This window comes from Poecile atricapillus, chromosome Z (assembly GCF_030490865.1).
Source record: "Poecile atricapillus isolate bPoeAtr1 chromosome Z, bPoeAtr1.hap1, whole genome shotgun sequence".
Classification (NCBI taxonomy): domain Eukaryota; kingdom Metazoa; phylum Chordata; class Aves; order Passeriformes; family Paridae; genus Poecile; species Poecile atricapillus.
In genome coordinates this window covers 66,472,075-66,494,732 of record NC_081289.1, presented here as the reverse complement: position 1 = coordinate 66,494,732, position 22,658 = coordinate 66,472,075, and the positions used below count along the sequence as shown (strand labels likewise).

Genomic DNA, 22,658 nt, shown 5'->3' with positions numbered 1-22,658 from the left:
ATAACAGGTCTGGTTACTAAAAGGTTTGTTTTTTGGGTGTTTGGATTGTCAGGAGTTAAGCACTCTTAACTTTGCTCAGCATCAGTCCCAGAGCTCCCATGGGACTTCAGTTTGTTCTGATGGTTGATGCCCATGACAAGCTACAATGTATTTTAAGAAAAATTATCTCTCCATGGCTGTTGCATGCTCAGGGAGGACTGGGGAAATTGCAGGAATTCCCAACAGAAATAATTTATAAAGGGCATGGGGCTCAGAGTTCTTTCACTTTTGTGGCAGCAAGACTTGTGTACCTCCAGATGCTCCCATTTTCCTGCAGTCCCACATTTCTAGGGATGAAGAGAGTCTGACAGACACCACAGAGATGAACATTTTCAAGTGCATCTCCATGTCATGCCATCTCATGGTTGATACAGTTCAATGTTTACTCACCTCTTGTCCCTTTTCAAGGGCATTTAATTTTGGGGGTTTTGCCATTTCCTTTGGGGCACAAGAAGCAGAGTCCCTGGGTTTAGGTTTTTGGTCACATTAAGACTTGTACTCTCTTGGAGAGAGGGAGCAGTGAGGAACCACAAAGTGGCCACCTCCTGAGAAGCAAGGACATTATTTAGGTCAGAGGCACTGGGAAAGGAACACATTGTGAAGTAATGAGCAGTTTTTAACTGTGCTGATCTGGCCAGGGTTGTCTTGTGGTTCCCGCTGGACTTTACAAAAGATCTTTATCTCAGGTTTGCTTGTTCAGTTGTTGTTCCCATACATGCATTTTTCCTCCACCTTAGATTGTTGCTTTGTAGTCTGAGGACACCTTCAAAGCTGTGCATCTCCAGGGACTCGATCTTCAAAGGATTGGATAGCTGCATGAGAGTCCTGGAGGGGTTGTGTTCATCACCCTGGAGGGTGCTTGAGACCTTTTTAGTGACTGCAGATCCTGCGTGGGCTTGTCTTGTTGACCAGGCAGTGGAAAGACTGCATCACATGTACAGGCATGATGGAAACACCAGGAAATTCTCTGCTGTGTTGGCTCTTCCATTTCCTTGCTAGAAAGAGACCCGAGGCAGCTCGTAGGGGATGTTGAAGCTCTTGCACCCAGTGTTGTCACTACAGCTGTGTTCTTTCCTTTTGCTCTCACCACCAGCTCTGCTTCTCAAATTCCCACCTGGTACCTCTGTCCATCCAGCTCTGGGCTGTCTTGCCTAGGATCTTAAATGCCACATAATGTGTGTCACCCTGTGGTTATTCTTCTGTGTCTTTCCTAATGTTTTCTTTTACCTGAATGTTCTGCGTCAGCTCTGCTTACTTTTTCCTTACACATCTTATAAAGTAACTATTAGTCTTGTCTTCATATGTGAACTCAAAGCTTCAATTCTCTTTTATTCAAATTATGCAGTTATTCCCTTGTCATCTTTCCCATGGGCTTCATATGGGCAAGAACTTGTTGGGTTTGTTTTCCTGTTTGTGCATCCATGTTAAGTGAGATGATACATAGAAGGCATGAGTGAGATCTGAGGAGGGCATTTTATTGTTAAGGACAGGCGTTTTTCACACGCACAAAGAGCAGCCTTGACCGTGATTTATATTTCTCATTGACTTTAAATAGATGAGTAGTTTGAACTGCATGAGTTAATCTTACACTGTGAGCCCTTGGGTTTTTTGTATTTTATATTTCCCTGGTGCAGTGTTTCTTTCCTGAATGACTCCAGACCACTGGGAGCATGGAGTTAAACAGTCTGTGCTGTTTTGTTCCTAATTAGGAATTTTTTTTGCACGTGGCCCTACTTGTGCTCAGCTCTCCTGAACATGATCTCAGAGATGAGCAACACAGGCAACACATGTAGCACTGCTGATACTTGTGAGGTTGATGTTTCACCAGTTTGCTCAGATCTTGTGCTGCTCAGAAAAGAACTTGTCCCATAAGGAAAATTCCGTAAGGAAAATTCTGAGTTTAATCAGAAAAATGCCACAAGTTTTAGCAGTGTTACAAAGCTGTGGCTGATTACTCATTGAGCTGGAGAAAAATCCCAGAGAGGAGAGCTGCAAACAGCAGACTTGAAAACTTAGAGGGAAGTGTTGTTCCCTGTGTCTTGCCATTAAGGAACTTTCCTTGCATTTTGCTGTGGTGTATTTGCTTTAAATTTAATGCAGTTCTCACGCAAGAAGAATTAACATTTATAGAAGAAATCAAACCAGTGCTGTGCCAGAAGGAGCCACAAAGTGCCTTGTACATGCTAAAACTATTAACTGAGTTTAATACTAAAAATATAAAGAGCGTCAGCTGGTCTGAAAGAGAAGACTGACCCTCAGTTAACGTACATCATTATTTCCAAAGCTGTTGAAAACTAGAGTGGTAAAATACACAGTTTTCCTAAAATTTTCGCTCTCTCCTGAGCAAGCAAGCCACCCTAGGCAGCCGTGCCTGGGGTGATCTTGTTAAAAAGAGTATTTTTAAGACACTCCAGCCTACCCAAGGTGAAAAATTAAACTTCTCCAACAGATGCATGACAGAGGTATGAAAAAATTTCTTCTATTGCACCTAAACATGACTTCAGTTTTGTTAACAGTGCCATCATAACCATTTCACATAAATTGCTGGGAAATCCCCTGCATAATACTGAATTCTGAGATAAATGGCGGGCTGTGCTGTTTGGCTATATTTTTATATCCCAGAATGTGTATTTATGTTAAGTTCTTTATAAGTGGGGTTTGCTTCTTAATGCAGCAGGTAAAATTCTGCAGACACCTTCATTGTGGGAGTAAAGGCCAGTCCAGTCATGCTTTATAGTAAGAGTACATTTATAAATTGTTTATAGAGGGCTAATAAATAATTAATGTCTGTTATTAAACAGGTTACAGGCATGAAGAGTGTGTATTATGTATGGCAATAAGCACACAGTAGAAGGTGTTAAAGACAGTGTTTTGTCTAACTGCTGCCCTAAAATACATAACAAATGACCCTTTGTTAAAATATATATTAAACATTTGATTTACTCAATGCAGATTTATAAATACTTTATAGTTAGTACTAAATATAATTCCAGGACTTGACTCCAGCCTTCTAGTAAAACCCTGCTGAGGAGGGAATGGCTTTTTGAGGTGAAATTGAAATCCAGAGCTATGAATGCCTGGTGCTGTGCTGACAAGCTGTCTTCTTGTAATATACTAATAAAAGGATATTTTAAAAAACTAATGTGTGTTTTCTAAATACACACAGGACCAAGTCAAGCATCAGTAATTTGGAAGATAAAGCAGGGTATTTTAACTTGAGTACAAGATTGAGATTCAAGTCTCAGTTTGAGTCATGTTGAGAGTGAGAAATGATATTCCTAATGAAAAATAATTTCTGTGTTAAAACAAGCAGTTGAATTTTCTTTTTTTTTTTTTTGGTTTTAATGCAGTCATCTGCTGATGCAAATAAAAATGTTGCATTTAATGCAGATTTCTGTATATATGTACAATTTCTTGTGAGATCTCTTTCTAGTTATATCTTTTCTTTTGAAGAAAGAAACTTCATGCAGCTGCATTATACATAATACTGAATTAATATGACAGATGTATTGGGAAGGTTTTTTTTTAGTCATGGGCATTTGTGGTGTACCTTTCCTTGTCCTTTTATCTTTGATGGTAGCTACTTGGTGGTTTTGTTCATTTCAGGTATAGTCTGGTTTTCTCTGTTTTAATCTGTCTCCACTAGATGTGAGACAGGACTGAAGGATATTCACCACTTAGCTGAGAACTGAAATTTTTGTGTTTTTTTTTTACTCTGTTCAGTATTAAGTTAACAGTTAATGCAGAAACAGGAGAGTTCCTTAATAAATCACAAGTGTTGATTTCCTTTTCACTTTAATGATACTCATTGCAAGTTTAATACCTTTTTCTTCATTCAGAGTTTTTTGCAGTTGTTCAGAATCCTGAATCAATATTTCTTTTTGAAAAAAAGTGTATATTACAATTTGATTCATATTTTTTTTTCATAAAAACTTTTTGTGGCATAAACATAGTTTCATAATGATTTGAACATTATGCATTGTAAAACTGAAGTGGTCGTGCCTGCAAAATTCTCTTCTGCCTTACTGTGTATAAAAGATGAAACAGGGAGGCATAAATTGATTTATTTGTGTATGCTGATAAAAACATATATAGTTGATAGAAAGAGGAAAAGGATCTGAAGACGCTTTTGTTCATCAGTTGGTGCTGGACGAGGCTTGTGCAGAGTCTTTGGTGGGGTCTGGGAACCTCTCCCTCCCCTCTCCCACCCCTGGCAGTAGCAGCACTTTGCCACAATGCAGCAGAGATAATGCTGGCAGGCTGCAGAAGAAGCAGCCATTAAAAGAAAGTCTCTTTCCCCTTCCTTCTGCAGGTAAGAGTCTTGTCGAAGATAAGGATCAGCACAGCAAATCCCTGTTCTCTGCTGTTTGTAATTCCCGTGTGCCGACTTCTTACACTGAAATCTGCTTTTGAGAGTTTCCAGAGTAATGCAAGATTAGTTTCTCTTTTACTGCTAAGAAACAGGGAAAATGAAGAAAGGAGGATAAAGGCAATAAATGAAGCATGGAATAGCAGTGTAATTACTGCAACGTGCTTGGAAGTGTCCAAGGCCAGGTTGGACAGCTTGGAGCAACCTAGGACAGTGGAAGGTGTCCCTACCATGACGGGGAGGGGACAGGATGAGTTTTAAGGTCTCTTCCAACCCAAATCACTCCATGAATCTGGTATTCTGTGTGTGTACTTTCATGGCTCAAGACCAGAATCTCTTTAATACCACGTAAATATCTCAAGTCAATTTCGGGTAGTGTGTAAACAGCATCCTAAATACAAATATTTGCTGAATCTTAATATTCTATTTGTATTTAACTGAGAAGTGAAAAACATATGAAAGTTGTGTAAGTTTTTTTTTTTAATGAACTTTTCTGTGTTCTCAAGCAATTTGATCAGAATTTTTTAAAATGTCACTGGGAAGAAATGAAAGATTGTGCTCGGCCGGGAGTTTGCACATGAACAATAAGCAAACTGGTGTTTATATTTAATAAAACATTTTTGAATTAATCTTGAAGGTTAAGGTTTTTTGCACTATTATTACAGAGGATTTTTACAGGAAATGGTTTATCACTCATGATATATTAGAGAATATTTTCTGATACTCTCCTCAGCAAAACTTGACTGAAGTTCTTGCATAGAGCTCACCAGTATTTTTAATCTCTGTAAACCTTTGATGCCATTAAGACATCTTCACTATCTTTTTCCTTCTGATCACAAGCTGAGAGTTTTAAGTACTTTGCTATGCCTGGAGTGCCAGGGATGGTGATCCCCGGGGGTCTTGGTGCTTGGATTTGTTGTGCTGTGGCTGTGGTCAGGTATTGGCTCAGTCAGGTACATTAACAGGGCTGCAGTGTTGGGGCACATGAGCTCACTGAAGCATAAACTTCTGGAACCTTAAATTGTCTGGCTGTGAGCAGCCCATCTGGACTTATTTTTCCTTTTTTTTTTTTCCTCCATTTTTTCTCCCTCTCATTTTTATTCTCCCCCCACCCTTTTTTTTTTTTTTCTTAAAACTTTATTAATTTATTTATATGTTTATTTTTACTTTTCAATTCCATCTCCTGGCATCCTAAAACCTGTCCATGCCCTGTTGAGGTTTCCCGTTTGCCTGTTTACCTGCTGCAGAAATTGCATCTTGACATGACATTGACTTATATCCTGTATTTACTGCCCTGCCTGCCTGTGAAGTTATCCAAAAAGTTAATATAACAACTGAATCCAGTGTTTATTATTCTAGTAATACATGCTTAAGAAAATAGAGAATTTTCTATTTTCCTCTGTAAACCAGAGGAAAGCTAACCCTTTTTTTAACTGAATATGTCCTCTACAGAAATGCATTTATAACTGTTCAGAGCAGAACTACCAGTCTGAGTTGTGTCCTACATACAGTAGAACTGGAGTCTTTTGGATGCTTATGCCCCTTAAATTTTGATTTAGCAATAAGTGCTCAGCCAGAGATTGTGTGACAAGTGGTTTGCCTGTTTTTCTTGTTTCATGTACAAGCGAATACAACTCTGTCAGTTCTACTGAACATCAGCTGTCAGTGCAGAATCAAATATTTCCCCTCCCTTTTCTTTTGTATCTGGTTTCTTCCTTTCAAATACTAGCCAGTGGTAGCAGTTCGAAGAGCTGACATTCAGATTTTCTAGGCTGATAGTCAAACAGTTGGTAGTTGAAATTCAGTACTGCAAGGTTTTATTATTGGTAAGTTTTTTTTAAAGTTTTGGGGTTTCTAATGTGTGGGTAAACTCTTTGTTAGCCTGATTTTCAAATATCTCCCTCCTCTTGCTGGGATTCTTTGCTTGGAAAGTATTCTTATTATAAAAAGAAATTGTGGGAGGATATGGAAAACCACTATGTGTTTTTTATGACCTGCATTTCAAAAGGAAGGTGTTTCTGGTAACTTCCAGTTCAGGATCTAAGCAAATTATCTCCAAGGTTGTAAAATACACATATTTGAATCCCCTGGGCAGTCTGAGAGGACTGGAGGCTCAGCAAAGTCATCATGTGTGAGGTGTAGCTCAGGTTGGGTGCTCCAGTTTATCTGGAGATATTGCTGAGTGGGAACGTTGGGTAATTGGGGGTCTTGACTGATCCTTCAGGGCCATGGTCCAGTCTGGGGGAGCAGCAGGAGATTCCCTTCAGCTCCCTCTGTCATCCAGGGGTGGGCACGAGGAGCAGGCAAGGGTGCAAATCCTTGGAGCTGGGTGGCTGGATGTGCGGGGGGATCTCAGCAGGTCAGAGTTTCTCCAGATGTGTGGGGGCTCCACAGGGAGGTGTGGGTCTGGCCAAAGCAGGCTGTGTGCAGCTGTCCTGTGGGTACAGACTGCAGTGACCTGAGGAGAAATCTGTGCTTCAAGCCTTGCACCTCCAGTTCAGGTGTGCTGAGAACCTCCACAGGTGTGCTTGCCCTCACACACAGACACCATCTGCTGTCTGGGGTGGCTGCTGCTGTTTTGTTTTTGCTTTGTAGGGAAATGCCTTGAGTTCCTTCCCTCAGTCCCCAGTGCAGAACTTGCCACCCAGCAAGAGTGACAGTCTCAAAGACATGGGTGGTGGTTTGTCCCCAGGAACAGCATCACAGCTCCCTGTTTTGGGGGGAAACTTAATATTTCAGATACAGGCAGAGGCTCAGTTGTCATCACTGATCCAAATACTTGAATGGTGTTAATATTATTATATGACTTTACTTCATTGTTCTTGCAGTCTTTTCTTAGATTGCTGATGAATTTTTGCATGCAGCCAGAGTAACCTCTTATTATTTCCTATTTGTCTTCCATTGATATTTACCATCAATTTTTTTAATTTAGCCTGAAGCACCTGATGCTTGTCTTGCACTTCTTTTCTCCAGGTTATCTGTTTTTCTGAAGAAACTCTTTCTACCAGTTCCTTGAATTTCTTTGGTTTCTGAGGTCTGACAGCTTCACTCTGATCCTTTCAGAACTTACTCTCTCTGAAGAAAATTTTACTGCTTCATAATAAATCATACAAATTACTTTCCACCATTACTTTTTAGGTAGATACTCAGGGAATTTCATCTTGTGTGTCACCATCCCATATGATTCCCATAAAATTCATGAGGTGATTCGTTACTTCCTCTTCAGAGTGTCCTACCAAGCTCTGAGTGCAGAGTTTGCATTTTATGGAGTCTGAAGACATGATTGAGGCATGCAGTGAGTAGGGGGAAAGGTACAGTCTGTATTTAACATCTGCATCTGGTTTAACCAGGATCTGCTGTAAAAGAGGAATAAACTCTTTTGCCCAACATTATTGATGACACTTACAAAGGAGACCAGCAGTCCAACCCTAAATATCCTGGGATTCTTTGTACATGTAATAACATGTACACACTCTGAGAAGAACTGGGAAAGCTACTAGCAAAACCATGGATCTCTGTAGGAGCCTGATACTCAGAAATGCTAATTTCTTTCTATGAATGAAAATTAAATCAGGTGCTGCTTGCTTGCTGAGGCTGGTGGGCACTGCATGTCCAGTCCTTGCTGATCCAGCTCATCCCTGGGGAGCTGCTCTGTGCATTCCTGCTCCCTCCTCCCCCTCACCCTTCTCCAGGGGATGCTGTAGACAGCTTTTTTTTTTACTCAGAACAAGCAGCTGCTTCAGGAACAGCTGTAATATTTTAACACGTCATATACCAATCAGTAATTCTGTGATTTTAGAGCTTTAAAGTTTGGATTTTGTGTTTCTGCTTTCCTCTCTGATGGTGATCCTCTCCATCCCAGCTCTGTGCTGCTGCCTTTGCTTACTTCCAGGGCATGGCTTTAAAATCATTAAATACTGCAAATTATATACCGGGGGCAAAATACCATGAAAAAACCCATTACTATCCCATTGAAAGCAGCAGGGAAGACCAAGCTTACCACCTTTACTATCAGGAAGAGGTGGAACCTCGAGTGTTTTTATGAAGGTCTAGCTTCCACTTTAAAATGTATTTTGTCAAGTAATTGCTTTTTAGCTACCATTTGGAATATTTTATAATTATGGTAAGTTGTGTAGTTTATATGGGTTAAGCCCAAGAAACCAGTTAGGGACTACCTTTAGAAATCATAAAATGTGTTACTTTTTTCCCAGAACCATGGACTAGGAAGCCTGTGAAACTACTGGAAATCTTAAGGAATATATGTGCCAAACATAGGAGTAAAAATGAGAGTTTTTTATTTGAAATTCTAGAGGTCAATCAAGAAAACTTGCCTTTTGATGAAGTATTTAGAAAGGATGAAAATTGTCCCATTTGAGATGGAGCCTTCAGAAGAGGGTTTGGTTCTGCAGTAGTTTGAATCTGTAGTAATTTCTACAAGCTGAGACCTGAGACAAAAAACAAATATGAAATTCAACCAGAGTCAGATAAAAGGAAGGTGGGGAATGCTGCAGTGTGACAGCACAAAGCAAGGCATCTGTAGCAGATGAAAATACATAAAACCATTCAATTAAATGTTTGTGTGGGAGACTGCAGACACTACCACGGCATGCATCTCTGATGTCTTTCCCAAGACATCAGTGCACACCAAATCATCACCCTGAAAACTAAAGCCTTCTGATAATGTTTTCATAGTTTTAGTTACTTTCCCATGAAAGTTCTATAAACTGTAAGTTGTTCATCATGTTCCTTCTAAGAAATGTCTTTTGATGGACATTTTTCATGACCAGTGTGCTTGGGAAGGTGGTAACTGAATTATCCAATCCCTGGTCATTGTCAAGAATCTATAAATACTGGAGTCAGAGAATAAATGTTGGTTCTTTTCTGTTCTAACACTGAGAAGTGTTCATGTGAATAATTTTGTGTCCTTTAGCGACACCAAATACCTGTTCAGTGTTTAGTTACACACTACTGCTCGGCTAAACACGTGCTTGGAAATGGCTGTGCCAGTGCTTGAAGTCTGCAGGGGTTTAAGTAGCAAAAGTGTGTGAAATTAGGGCACACGCACCGAAATAGTGAGCTGCAGGTATGTGGGTGAGCTGAAAAACCCTGCTGTTGTTTATGGTGCTGTCAGAGAGTAACCAAGGCGGGGTGGCCACTCTTCAGGAGGTGAATTTTTGGGACATCTTGCAAGGAGTCAAGTGGAAAAGAGACAAGAGGTGGGTCTCCCTGCCCAGAGCTGTGCTGGGTGAGAGCTTTCCTATCTGTCTGTGAAACTGGGGTGAACAAGGATCAGCTTGTTTGGTACCACCTCCATTCCTCACAGCACTGGGTGCAAGCCCTGTGTGCTTGGATAAATGCAATGTGTTGGGGGTGCAGGGAAATCCCTGCAGCCTCAAGGCCCATCATGAAACTGCTTAAGCACAGGGAAAAGGTTTCATGGGCTTCTGAGGTAGTGCTTGAATTTGGTCCAGAATCATGGCTTACCTGGTCTCCTGTCCAGTCCTCTCTCAGGTGGGTGTTGACAGCAGACTGAATCACCCAAATCTCAGGTGAGATGAGTAGGAAAAGATTATATATAGATACACACACACACACATATATATCAAAAATATATTAAAAATAAATACTTGGGAACAAATTACCATATAAATACGCTAAAATCAGGGGGAGAGAAGGGGGGAAAAATGACTGTCAGTATGATCAAATAGGCCAGAAAGCATGGTTTGGCATATTAAATAAACTTGCTTAGAAGGATTGGTTACCTGTGTTTGTTGAAACTCGGTAAAACCAGCTCACCTCCAGGAGCTTTGGAGCAGATTTTGAAATACTGGATTGATGTATTCAAGAAAATTTGTTAAGGAAAAACCCTGTTTAAAACGTGATAAGACTCAGTGCTACTTGCCCTGGTTTTAGAGAATGGGACTTGTAATTTGGATGTGAGATGAATGAGATTCCTAGGATTTGAAATGAAATATGGATTTGAACTGAAGTCTGTAAACATTCTTGAAAACAACAGAAAAGCTACTCCTCTGTATAGTTCAGAGTAGTAATTTGGGAGTACATGAGGTCTTCTGAAACATGGAGAGGAACATTTAAGATCTTGTCAATGAGGCTGCTTTTCATTCTTGCTCAGCTGCTTCACTCAGACTTACAATTATGTATGGATATTGATTTTCTAGTTCTTTAATTACTGTTTTGAACCCACCAAAAGTTAAATGGATGGTGTGCCATATGCTGAACTCCATACAGGAAGAGTTTTCAAAAAATTTCATCTTAACCATCAAAAAATGCTACAAATGCATCTTGGTGATGCTCTGATCTGGAACATTCCCAATATAGATGCTTTACTTTTTACATCCAGCATCAAATGTTAGCAGTATAATGGCTCTTGGTGACAGAGGAAGTGGTGGCAACACTTGTGTGGTGTACATTCTTAGTCTTTTGGTTTGGAATGGGGTGAGTTCACCCTGTTTTTTGTCAATGGAAATACTGCTGCAAGGCTGGAGTTGTAAGTTCTCATTAAGCTAATTGCATCTCCCCTACATTAAAATGTAGGAATGTAATTTCCACACTACAGTTAGACGGATTACTGTTTATTTCCTGGTAATATTCTGATAAATGCTTGACTTGAACCACTTAAATGGTTCTTTTCTGTGGAATTCAGTAGCTGCTTGTGGGATGTAGGAATGCCTTGTCCAATTAGAGCAGGAACTTCAGGCGAAGTGCACCAGGTTAGCAACATGAGTCAGACAGTAACCTTTTTTGTTTGTTAATGGAGTGAAAGTGTCATCAGGGTACAGATGAATGTGTGCTCTAATTGTCTTGGCAGGGAGGGGGAAGCTCTGGCCTGTGTCATGTCTTTAACAGAAATTACTGCAGCATTGTCATAAATTGATTGGAAATATTTTTTCCTCACATTACTCATGGGATGTCAACAAGTATGCAAATGTGAAAATTCAACATATGTCTGCTTGCTGCTTCTGCACGGTTTCTCACACCAGTTTAATGAGTAAAAACTGTCTTTTTAAAATGTCACTTCAAACCCAAGTCTTTTGGTGTTGAAGACCACCTCACTAATACTTTCTTAGTCTTGTGCCAGGATGTGAAATGGTTTCTTAGTTTGTTCTTATTACACACTTGAACTGTAGCCTGGTTTACGTCTTACTCCATTCCTTGCCTGTTGTTATAGTTTGTATACTTGGTATTCCTTCTTGTTACACAGTGTTGCGCCTTTTCCTGTGTCTCTGCTGTCTTTCCCCAGAGCATCAGTTTCCCATTGATCCTTTGGCTGTGACACAGTGAAACATTAGTATCTCTTTTGATCTCTGCGGCGAATGCGTTTATTTCCGAATGAACCCGTACCATTGTTGCATTCTGTAAAGACTTCCTGACAGCGCAGTAACAAGGGCTGGGGCAGCCGTACAGACCTAGTATGGGCTTATGTTCTGCTGTGCTTCTGACCCACATCTCTTGCTGGGAGGTGGTCCCAGCTGTCCTGGCACAACCCTTGTGCTGGATCAACCTGGAAGCCTAAAGCCTGGCTAGTCTTTTACTGAAATCTGTCACGTTTATGCTCCACACACTCATTAAACACCATTTCATTGCACTGCTGGTTTGTTTAGCCCAAGAGGTAACATTTACATTTACACAGAGCTGGAGATGTTAACAGTTAGAATTGTGTTTAATTAGCACATTCTGTTTAGGTCAAAAGTTTTAGGGTTGTCTTTTTGTTGCAGTGTTGAAATATCTTGTGTTTTTGGAGCAGAGACAGTGGGAACAGGCAGGGATGTTGGGCTGTGCTGGAGCAGGTAGCCGAGTCCTGAGAGGAGGCACAAATGCCTCTGGGCATTAAAGTCTCGTGCTGTGAGTGCACCGAGTGTGCATCAAGGTGCCAGAGCTTTCAGTCAGTGGCAGACCCATGGGGTGCTGTAGCCCCCACAGCAAACCCGGGGTTTGTGCTGCTTTGCTTTCCCTCGTAGGGGCAGGAAGGATGTGATCACACAAACCCTTTTATCTGGACTGCAGGCTTCATGTTTGGGTAAGAACAAAAACGGGACTCTCATAAGACAAATGAGGTGCTTTAAAGCATTACTGGGTATTCAGGATGTATTGGTTGTGGCAGAAAAGTGTTTCTTCTCTTTCTTTTACATCTGGCTTAAATTTAGTCTACAAAATTTATTGCTTAAAATTTGCATGGTAGTTAAACTGGGAAGAATTAAGTTAACTCTTAAGAGATCCTCTCTCATCTCAGTACTTAAGACAGTTTAAAACTAGTCACGTGTTTAAATTATATATATTTAATCCAAGAAACAAAGTGCATCTTTGCTTTTGGAGAGAGAATAAAGTAATATGTGTATGTATTGCATGTACGGACAACTAATGAAAACAATTTTTGGGGAAGGCCTCTCTGAGATTTTTAAAATTTCACACTTGATAGGTGTCCTGTTCACTGCAATAATTACTGTTCCATCAAAGCCATGATGACAGTGATCACACAGAACATGGCATGGGGTTTTGAACAGGAAGAGAGATCCTCTCCCTCTCTTCTTTGTGTAGTTACCTACAGGTTTTTGAAAATGAATAGTAAGAATATTTCAAATAAGAATAGCTGTGCATCACTAGGTGTATTCAAATACATTTTACTTCTTAAAAACAATGCAGGTAGCAAATATAAAAGACCTCCTTCTTCTCCTTCTCCTTCTCCTTCTCCTTCTCCTTCTCCTTCTCCTTCTCCTTCTCCTTCTCCTTCTCCTTCTCCTTCTCCTTCTCCTTCTCCTTCTCCTTCTCCTTCTCCTTCTCCTTCTCCTTCTCCTTCTCCTTCTCCTTCTCCTTCTCCTTCTCCTTCTCCTTCTCCTTCTCCTTCTCCTTCTCCTTCTCCTTCTCCTTCTCCTTCTCCTTCTCCTTCTCCTTCTCCTTCTCCTTCTCCTTCTCCTTCTCCTTCTCCTTCTCCTTCTCCTTCTCCTTCTCCTTCTCCTTCTCCTTCTCCTTCTCCTTCTCCTTCTCCTTCTCCTTCTCCTCCTCCTCCTCCTCCTCCTCCTCCTCCTCCTCCTCCTCCTCCTCCTCGAAAGCCTGGAGACTTGCAGACAGACAGACAGAGAGACAGACAGGAGGCTCTGGGAGGGAGTCAGCTGGAGCTGTGGCAATCGTTTGTAGCTCTGGTGCCGCCAGAGCCCAGGTGTGGATGAGTCTCAGGATCCACTTTCCCTTGGCTGCAGAGCTGTGGTTGTTCGGCCGTGCTGTGCATTGAGGCTGCCATTGCTTCTCCTGATGGCAGCCTGAGGTGTCCATGTTCTTTGGAAAAACCACAGGGCTGTTTTTCAAGTGTGCTAACAGCTTGACACATTCCACATGTGAAAAAAAGTTGACCTGGAAAAGTAATCAGTGATGCTGCATGAATATATTGTATTTACAGTAAGCACGCTCGCTCAGAGCGGCTCTGGGTCACTTGTTAGCTAACTGGGCACTTGTCCAAATATTAAAAATGTTGACATTAAGTAATTTGGGGGCTTAATAATGTTTTAATTAATGACTATTTAAACACCTCTGGTCAGATTGACCTACATGTCTAGTTGAAAGTAGGGGTAATAGATTTGGCACATTCAGTACATTGTGGTTTGTGGAAGGCAATGGGGTGTACCTCAAACCTGTGCTCATCCTTTATTTCTGAAGAAGAGGAGCAAATAAATACACAATACTAAATGTTGTCCTTTCTGTTTATTTTTCAGATTAGCACTGTACGTATATGAATATCTGCTCCATGTAGGAGCACAGAAATCAGCCCAGACATTTTTATCAGAGGTGAGTTTTTTTTCCATGACTTCTGGGGGCCTGCTAGTGAAACAAATACGATTTGGTCTGGAATAAAAGCAGTGAGAACCTTGGGTATCAGTTTGCCTCAATCCTCTGTTTCTCATCCTCTGGAACCCAGTCTGCCATGTCCTTTTACATGATTTTGTGTAACTATTTTTGCTGTGGTTTGTTATCCCCATTCTACAATAGGGAAGATTATTCTATTTTCTCTAGTAAGTGGGCATATTGGAGAACACTTCAATGGTACTTGGTTTTGATGACCTTTTAACTTACTATTGATATCTCCAATTGTGAATGATGAGCCCTTCTAAATGTATTGTACATCCCACTGTCATACACTATCAGTTCTCCTTCTCTGAAGCACTGCTGATCTCTCTGTGCTCTCACCATGCTTTTAACCACTTCACTTCTTTTCATCTGCTGAATCGATGATGGCCACCACCACTTAGGTCCTGCTTTTTTAAACACTTTCAACTGCTAATGGAATTTCTACCTGTACATAGTAGTTTGGGGGGTTTTTTTAAGAGTCTTTTCAAAGACTTGGTGTGCATCTTTTGAAGGTTGAGGTAAACTACGTCTCCTCGGCATTTTAATTTTGCCCTAGGATACAGATGTATGCTGAACACATTGAAGTCCTCTGGGTTTATTATTGTTTCTAATCTTTCACAAGAACATATAAAATAGTAATAACAACAATTATAATAACAAATAATAATAACAATACTGTAGTAGTAGTAGTTGTAGTAGTAGTAGTAGTAGTAATAGGAATAGTGAGCAAAAGTTGGGAAAAAAATAGGCAAAATATTGTCCAAGGAAAATTTTCTACTTTTTTTATGCTTCTCCAAAAGCAAATAAAATTATTATGCTGTGATGACATTTTGGAGATGGAAGAGGTGAAAATGAAAATCCAGTGGGTTGTTTGTGATGTTTACACAGAACTGACAAAGCAGAGATAAGGAAAAAGGGTAGAATTGTAGCAGGATCAGTTTATATATATAGTAAAGCATGTTTTTGACAATTGTTTTATCTCTGTGGTAAAGCATTGGAAAAGTAAGAGATAAAATAATGTAGAGTATCATCTTGGCTTTTCCAAAACAGCTGTCATTTGTAAATAATGCATTGCACAAGGTAAATTTTGCTCACTTTGTTTTTATGATGTATTTGCAAAATGAGCAGTTGGCAGAAACATAGCTGGTATGACATCTGGATTTCCTGAAAACATTAAATACAGTGTCTTGAAACTCGGCTTTTAAAACTAATTCAGACTTGAGTTACAGGGAAGCTCTCAGGTCTGAACAATGAAACATAAGGATATATCAAATCTTCAAAATTAAGACTTGTACTCATCAAAAGATGGTCAGCACGGGTCAGGGACAATTAGCAGTGCATAGGGTGGGTGTGAGGTACGAGCTGCGAGTTTATTTCCCTCACTAATTAGCAGTGCAGGAGGGTAAACGTGCTGACAGTTCTTGTGAATGGTTCTGTGACTGCTGGGCTGGAAGCTCTTGCTGTTTGGGTGGGTTTCATTTTAAACAGTTCAGAGTAAGTCTAAAGCTGAGTGTTGGGGCTTAAAAGAAGAGCACACAGAGATTGTCTGAGCTGTAGGGCAGCCAGTGGTGTCTAAAGGTTAGGAGCCCTCTCTCACAGATCTGCCAGGGACTGTGTCTCAGGGGAATGGAACCAAATTAAAGGAAAACAGAAGTTGGATATCCATGAATCCACTGATACTCTTTAACTTAGGGATGGTTGTATTGAGCATCCCCGTGTTTTTGTCATGCTTTGTGTCTAGTTTGGCTTTTGTATGCTTCCTTTGAAGAGCTGATCCTTATCCCATGTATTTTCCATCCTGGAAGTCAGATTCCAGCCTTGGATAATTCCATTAGCCTGGCTGGACCAGGCTGGTGGGCATTTCCCAGTTAATCATTCCCTGGCTATGAGCTTAACCGGTACACTTGACAATGAAGATTTTTTTTCCTACAAATAATTGTACTTGATAAGTCTCATTGGTCAGACAGACTACATCTGCTATGTTAGACACAAGTACATATATTTCGAAAAAACAAAAATCCTTGAGAAGAGTCCCAGACTTCCACATTCCCTTCAGTCTCTTTCTCCCAATAAGTTTCTCAAGAGGACGTATGTCCCAGGACCCAGAAAAGACCTGAATTGAGTAATTTCCTCACCAGGCCCTGCTTTGAGGAAAACAATCACTGCTTAGACATAATGTGGGTGTTCTTCACAGACATAATTTTTACTCCTAAGCAAATGATATTTCTGCTTCAGGAGCCACTTTTTCATTCTGGTTGTACAATGCGTCTCTTCATTATGTAATTTTGAACCTCCTCAGAGGTACTGTGTGTTCCTGATTATTAATACAAGCCTTTCCAAGACATTCCCAGGGCACATGAAGAGCAGCTGTGCCTCAGAAAAGTGTATTTGAAGAGTGTGTAATACCTTTGTAGTGGCTTTGGCTTTCAAATGTTCATCACTTTTTTCTGCCAGCACTTAAGCAGGAACTTTGTAAAGTGCGTTTTTTGTGAATTAACTACTGTATGCTGGTTTTCATTCTGCTAGCTTTACCAACTCAGGTGATAGTGGCTCAAAGTTATCTTTTATATACAATTTAAAATGGCAAAATTATTTTTTAATAGTTGAGTTCATACAATATATCAAAATTGCTTTAGTTTTCTTCATGTTTGAGATTTTCTATATGGATTTTCACATAAGTTCAAACAACATTTTTAGGTGTATGAGCTACATATTCTGCTGTTGACAAAACTTGTATGTGTTTAAATTTCCTAAGAACTGGATGTGGAAATCAAGTGTGAGTTGACAATTTTAAGTCTCTTTGAAAAATGCCAGCTTTAGGAAGGCCCCTAAATCTACTATATCTACCTTTAATTCCTTTCATATTAGGGCTGTTTAGTCATTTAATTAAAATAACCCTCTTCTTGTCTGCCATTTCTTCTGTCCCAAGAAGAATACGGTTTGTGCTTTTAACAACTCCTTTTTGAACAGAGTTGGACAGGAAATGATGCTGTGTGTTGATGTAACTGGAGGAATTTGCATTGCACACAATGCCTTATATCCATGAAGTTCTAACATGAGACAGTCTTCTGGACAGTGTTGTGTGGGCTTTATTATAGCCCAAACTATTTAATTTTGGGGTTAAGGACAAGCTACTGACTGGCTTTGAAAAGGTGGTTGTGTGATTATAGTTAAGGCACATTTGGGAATTTTTGTGGAGAGACAGATGCTGTTGCTGTGATTGCTGTTGTCTGATGGGTTCCCTGATCAACAGCAAAACTCTGAATTCTGGAGTTGAGAGTTCTTAAACCGCATTTCCTTTGAGAACAGCGTCAAACAAACCCAGCTTACTTGGTGAGAAGGAAGTCTGAGGCAGTTGAGATGTTGAGGAGAGCTTGCCAGCACAGGAAAGCAAGGCAGAGCAGCTGTACGTTTTCCCTGAGTGGTGGGAGCTGGGTTATGGCAGTGGTGCTGCCTTGCTTTTGCCACATTACCTGTGACTCAAGCGCTCCTTGAGGATTACAAAACACTGCTGGCCCTGGCTGCGGGGGGAAGAGTGCCACCTGCTGAACCCACAGCATCACTCCTGTGCAAGTGGGGAAAGATTGCAGGTTTCAAGGGTGCTTTATCATCTCTTTTTACATCATGCAGTTTTGACCTTAAAGTAATACACAATATATTCAGAATTCAGAATATTCGGGAAAAAAACCCAAAGAGTAAAATTCTAAAATATTCTTCCCTAGCATAAGAAGAGCTAATTTTAAGTATCAGCTATCAGTAAATGTAGAAAGGTAAGTACATAGGGCGTCCAAATTGATGACCATAAAGTGTCTCATAACTGTGAAATCTTCTCTTCCTCCTCGTTTTTCTATCTTTATTTTCTTATGCTTTTTAGTCACAATGATCACAAGAATGTACACATCTGTTTTTATCATTTTGTTTTAGATAAGATGGGAAAAAAACATCACACTGGGGGAGCCCCCAGGATTCTTGCATTCCTGGTGGTGGTAAGTACAAGTTTTCTTCTCTGATTTTTTTAGAATATATTGATTGCCAGTTCCAGCTGCTGGAGGCAAGAAGTTCAGGTGAACGCTGTAAAAAGAACGAGAGGATCAGGATTAAGAAGTATTCTTTTGTTCAGGAATGAAATAACAGAAAATTAGATACAGAAAAGGAAATAACAGAAAAAGTTACTGATACAGGAAAAAAAGAAATAGTGCATCGATAAGAAAGAAGGTGGCCTGGCTTTCCTTCTTCACCACCTTCCAGCATATTTTGGAGCTAAGGGATCATTCTACATATCATAAATACTTGCATTTGGAAGGGAAACACAGTAAATACAGAGTGTCTGTGTAGATGTGAGTTTGCTCAGTCTGTAGTCCATAGCTGCACGTGTAGAATTCCCCAGGGGAGAAGAGTGCTCATAGGCATTGCTGTGTAGCCATGGTATTTATTCATTATTTTAATATTTCCAACAAGCCTGTGTTTGAAGCAATGCAGAAGTGCAGAGAATGTGCCCAGCTGTCAGGAGTACAAGAATTAACAGGTTTTGAAATGGTCCCATTTGAACCCAAGTGATTTGCACAGCTGCATGGGAAGTGGGGTATCCTTCTTTGACCATTCTTCCACAGCTTTTGCTGTATGATGGAAGCCTGACAAGAACATGTCCCTTTTATCTCTAATGTCTGCATTATCCTTAATTTTAATTGTCTGCAGCAGAGTGCTCAAATTGTCCATAAATCCCTATTACAGTGCTGGATTAAGTTATAGAGGATTAAGTCTAAACCAGTAAAAAAATGTTATGAAGCTCCAACAAATTTTATTATCAAATATATTTTTAAGTAATTCTGCCATTCACACAGTTTCATTCCAGGAACTTTGTGGCAGAGCCGTTTGGTATAGAATTCTAGTTGAAGGAGTTTGTGGGGGAAGACCAATGGGATTATAAACCATAATAACCTTCCTTTCACTCTTTATGGCCTAAGAACATGCCCATCCATTTTCTGTGCTTGACCAGGCACCAGATCCTCAGGGAGCTTCGGTTTAAGCACAGGACTGGACATTTGTCCACAGAAGCTGTGGCTGTCCCATCCCTGCAAGTGTTCAAGACCAGGTTGGACAGAGTAACCTGGGATAGTGGAAGGTGGTGAAGACTGGGTGGGCTCTAAAGTCCTTCCAATCCAAATCATTCTGTGATTCCATGAATCTTGACCACGGAAGAATTCCCAGGTGTTTGTGGGTTTTTTCTTTGTTTTTTGTTTTTTTGTTTGTTTTGTTTTTTTTTTCTTTCCATATGATAATGAATTAGTTCTTTCCCATGCTTTATGGAAGTCATTTGAGCAGTTCTCAGAGGGCTAAGATTAAATAGAAGCTGCATTACTACATATATTACTGTTTGTGTGTGTATATATATATGTATATATATAAAACTTACATAACCTATATATATTATATATATAAATACTGTATTTATATATATAAATATATATAAATATTTATATATATAAATATATATAAATATAAATATAAATATAAATATATATATATATATATATATATAATATACTGTATTACTATATACTATAATATATATTATATTATTAAATATTAGACCAGATTCTTGGCACTACTTGCCTCAGAGATCAGATGGCAGGACTGGGTTCCTCACAGATGATTTACAAATCTTAATTCTTCCAAAGAGGTGAGTGTTCCCATCCATTGGAAAGGAAGTGAGGTTTCTGTATAGGAGCATCCATGTGGGGTGTGTGTATGCCATAAAATGCACAGAAGCATCACAATGACACTCTCACCATCTGTAACCTCTTCCCTGGCAGTGTGTTCTGGGATCTCTACTGTGCAGCTCCGGAAAGACGAGAAACATGTGAACACTCGAGTGAAGCAAAAGCCTTTCATGACTATGTAAGTTTTCTCTGTCTTTAAAATCATTAGTTGCATGTATAAATGTGATTGAGAAGTATTTCTGCACTGCAGTGGCTCAAAACCACAGGTGTTGGTCATATGTAACTCTCAGTTTTCTGGGGACACCTTAGAATTAGGAGCTCCTAATTCTTCAGTTGCCAGCACAAAATAGGTGACTCCTGGAAGCTGTCCCAGAGATCAAGGTGCTGTCCCACTTGTTGAGGCAGAATGAAGCGTGTCCTTCTGTCCCCCATGCCATGGACATGTGAGGCTGGTCACAAAGGCACAGGACAGATGGAATCATGGATGTGACCTGCCCAAATACCTGTGCTCTGTCAGTGCTAAAAAAAAGACTGTTCTGTAGATGGAATTGATCTCTGGCTTCTGTCAGGACCACCTGGCTGAAACTGGGGTGGTTCATATATTTTTGTATCCTGAAGTAACCTGAAGGTTTTTCATCCTAATAAAACAATCGGGTATCAATAAATAAGTTAAATGAAAAACCAGCTGGTCCAAGACAACAGGAGGAATAAAGGGCAGAAGTTTCATAGTTTCATGACAGTTTTGCTGCCTTTGAGACTTAGTTCAAAACACAACAGGGAGGGTCTTGAGTGAGAGTAGTTCTCACAATACAACTGTGAAACCTCTTTCCTTGACTCTTTTCCAGGTCTGTCTCACAAATAGTGTCTAGTTACTGCCAAAAAATATTTCTATGGTTGTAACTGAAATTAGACTGCCCTAGCCCAGTGTCTTACAAACACAGATTGGAACAACATTTAGCAAAATGATCATTTCCCATTTTCTGTTGTCAAAATCTGGTAAAGACTTGACATCCTACAGCATGTGAGCTAATGGTGATCTTGCCTTATTTGCAGTTAACAGCACCTGAGACTGTGAATGCACCATCAGCACAGTCAGAGATGCCCAGCGTCTTTCACCAATGTCTCTTTAACACCCTGTAGTGGTGGTTAAATTGTGAGGGTGACTAGTTAAGGGGCTTGGACATTGTTGCACAGTCATGTCCAGGCTATGCTGACCACTGAACATAATGAATGAAAGCAATAATTAACAGAGAGAGGAACAAAGTTTAAGGACATTTTGTACCCACAGAGTTGTTAAGGTCAGCCAACTTTGTAAGGCACATTCCTCAAATTAAAAACGAAATATCTCTTGCAAGTACAATGGCTGTGGTCATTTTGTCCTGATCTGTTTTAAATATAAAGTTGTTGGAAAAATAGAACACTTAGCTATTAGTATTAGCCGCTTAGTATTTTGGTTCCTTGTTATTAGAGGAAGATTTAATTCCCCACTGAAGGAGCAGTTATTTTACAGGAATAGTGTAAGACTGTGAGGAATGACATTAGAGATTTAAATCTGGAGGGATCCAAAGCACAGCAGTTGACTTCAGTGAGGGGACATTGTGTTCTGAAAATAAAGTGTATGAAACAAAAGCCAAAAATCCAAAAAATGTAAATATTGCTGTGAAACAAAATTGTGAAACAGAACGATCAGCAAGAGAGAATTTTCAGTGAAAAAGTATTTGGAGTCTAAAAAGAGTCCACAAACCTTTAAGCTCAGGAGAGTTTAACTCTTCGGTAAGTTCACTATTGAGTCCAAATTTAGAGGTATACTAACAATCTGGGCAGGTGAATTGAAGTAGTTAGAAACATCCTTACCATGTTCCATTAGCATTTCTGATTTCTACAGGCCTTGGAGTATCACATGGCCTTATTGCTCAATTCTGTCTTCATTTTTGATATATATTGTCATAATTCAAGAAAAGTGAGAAAATGTGAGTTCTGTGTGTCCTACAAATTTGTGATTGAATATTTAACTTACTGTATAAAGTCACGTTTGATGAAGAAAAGATAAAATCATGCTATGATTCTATTTGCCCATCAAGACAGGATGAACACTTATTTTAGAAACAATTTGATTTGTTTTAAAAATTAATTCAGCTGGTGTTTGTAAAACCTGTTCTCTCAATATTTTAAGGTGGCAGGAAAACCTTTGCATTGTTTTTGTCACAGTTGGGATAAATATATTTAATCTTTCACAAGACCTCATGAAGCTTCATGTTATCACTTAGGTTTTGGTTTGGACAGTCTTCATTGTGGTTTCTGTGTGTGGTATTTTAAGGTAGCATTGCAAGCTCATGTCAAGGAACAAGAAAATGGTATTAGGATATAGCCAAGCAGATCTCACAGCAGAGGGAGATGAACATGTGTGAAGTGAAATCCTGATCTGCGCAGTGTCTTGCCATTGACTGTGGAGGGGTTAAAATCCCACCATCAGTGGGGACCATCAGAAGCTGCTGCTGGGTTCTGGCTCCTGCCGAGGCTGAGGGGGCTGGTAAATCCAAACTCTGCTGCCACATTGCAGGTCAAGTAGTGGAGCATTTGTAGCTGAGCTGTCATATCTGAAAACTGTTATTGTACGTACAAAACGGCACAGAAGGCTTGTTTATTAATTCATACGAGCAATTCAGAATTTT

At 39.9% G+C, this 22,658-nt stretch overlaps 1 protein-coding gene across 4 annotated transcripts in view; it reads left to right on the top strand.

Moving 5' to 3' along the window:
* The window catches only part of SSBP2 (single stranded DNA binding protein 2), a 135,026-nt gene that overhangs the window by 18,087 nt on the left and 94,281 nt on the right, over window positions 1-22,658 (top strand). For all 4 annotated transcript variants that reach the window (XM_058864262.1, XM_058864259.1, XM_058864258.1 and 1 more), the window contains exons 2-4: window positions 14,134-14,206; window positions 18,191-18,252; window positions 20,080-20,164. In XM_058864262.1, coding sequence (XP_058720245.1) covers window positions 14,134-14,206; window positions 18,191-18,252; window positions 20,080-20,164 — 220 coding nt within the window. The remainder of the gene's footprint in view (window positions 1-14,133; window positions 14,207-18,190; window positions 18,253-20,079; window positions 20,165-22,658) is intronic.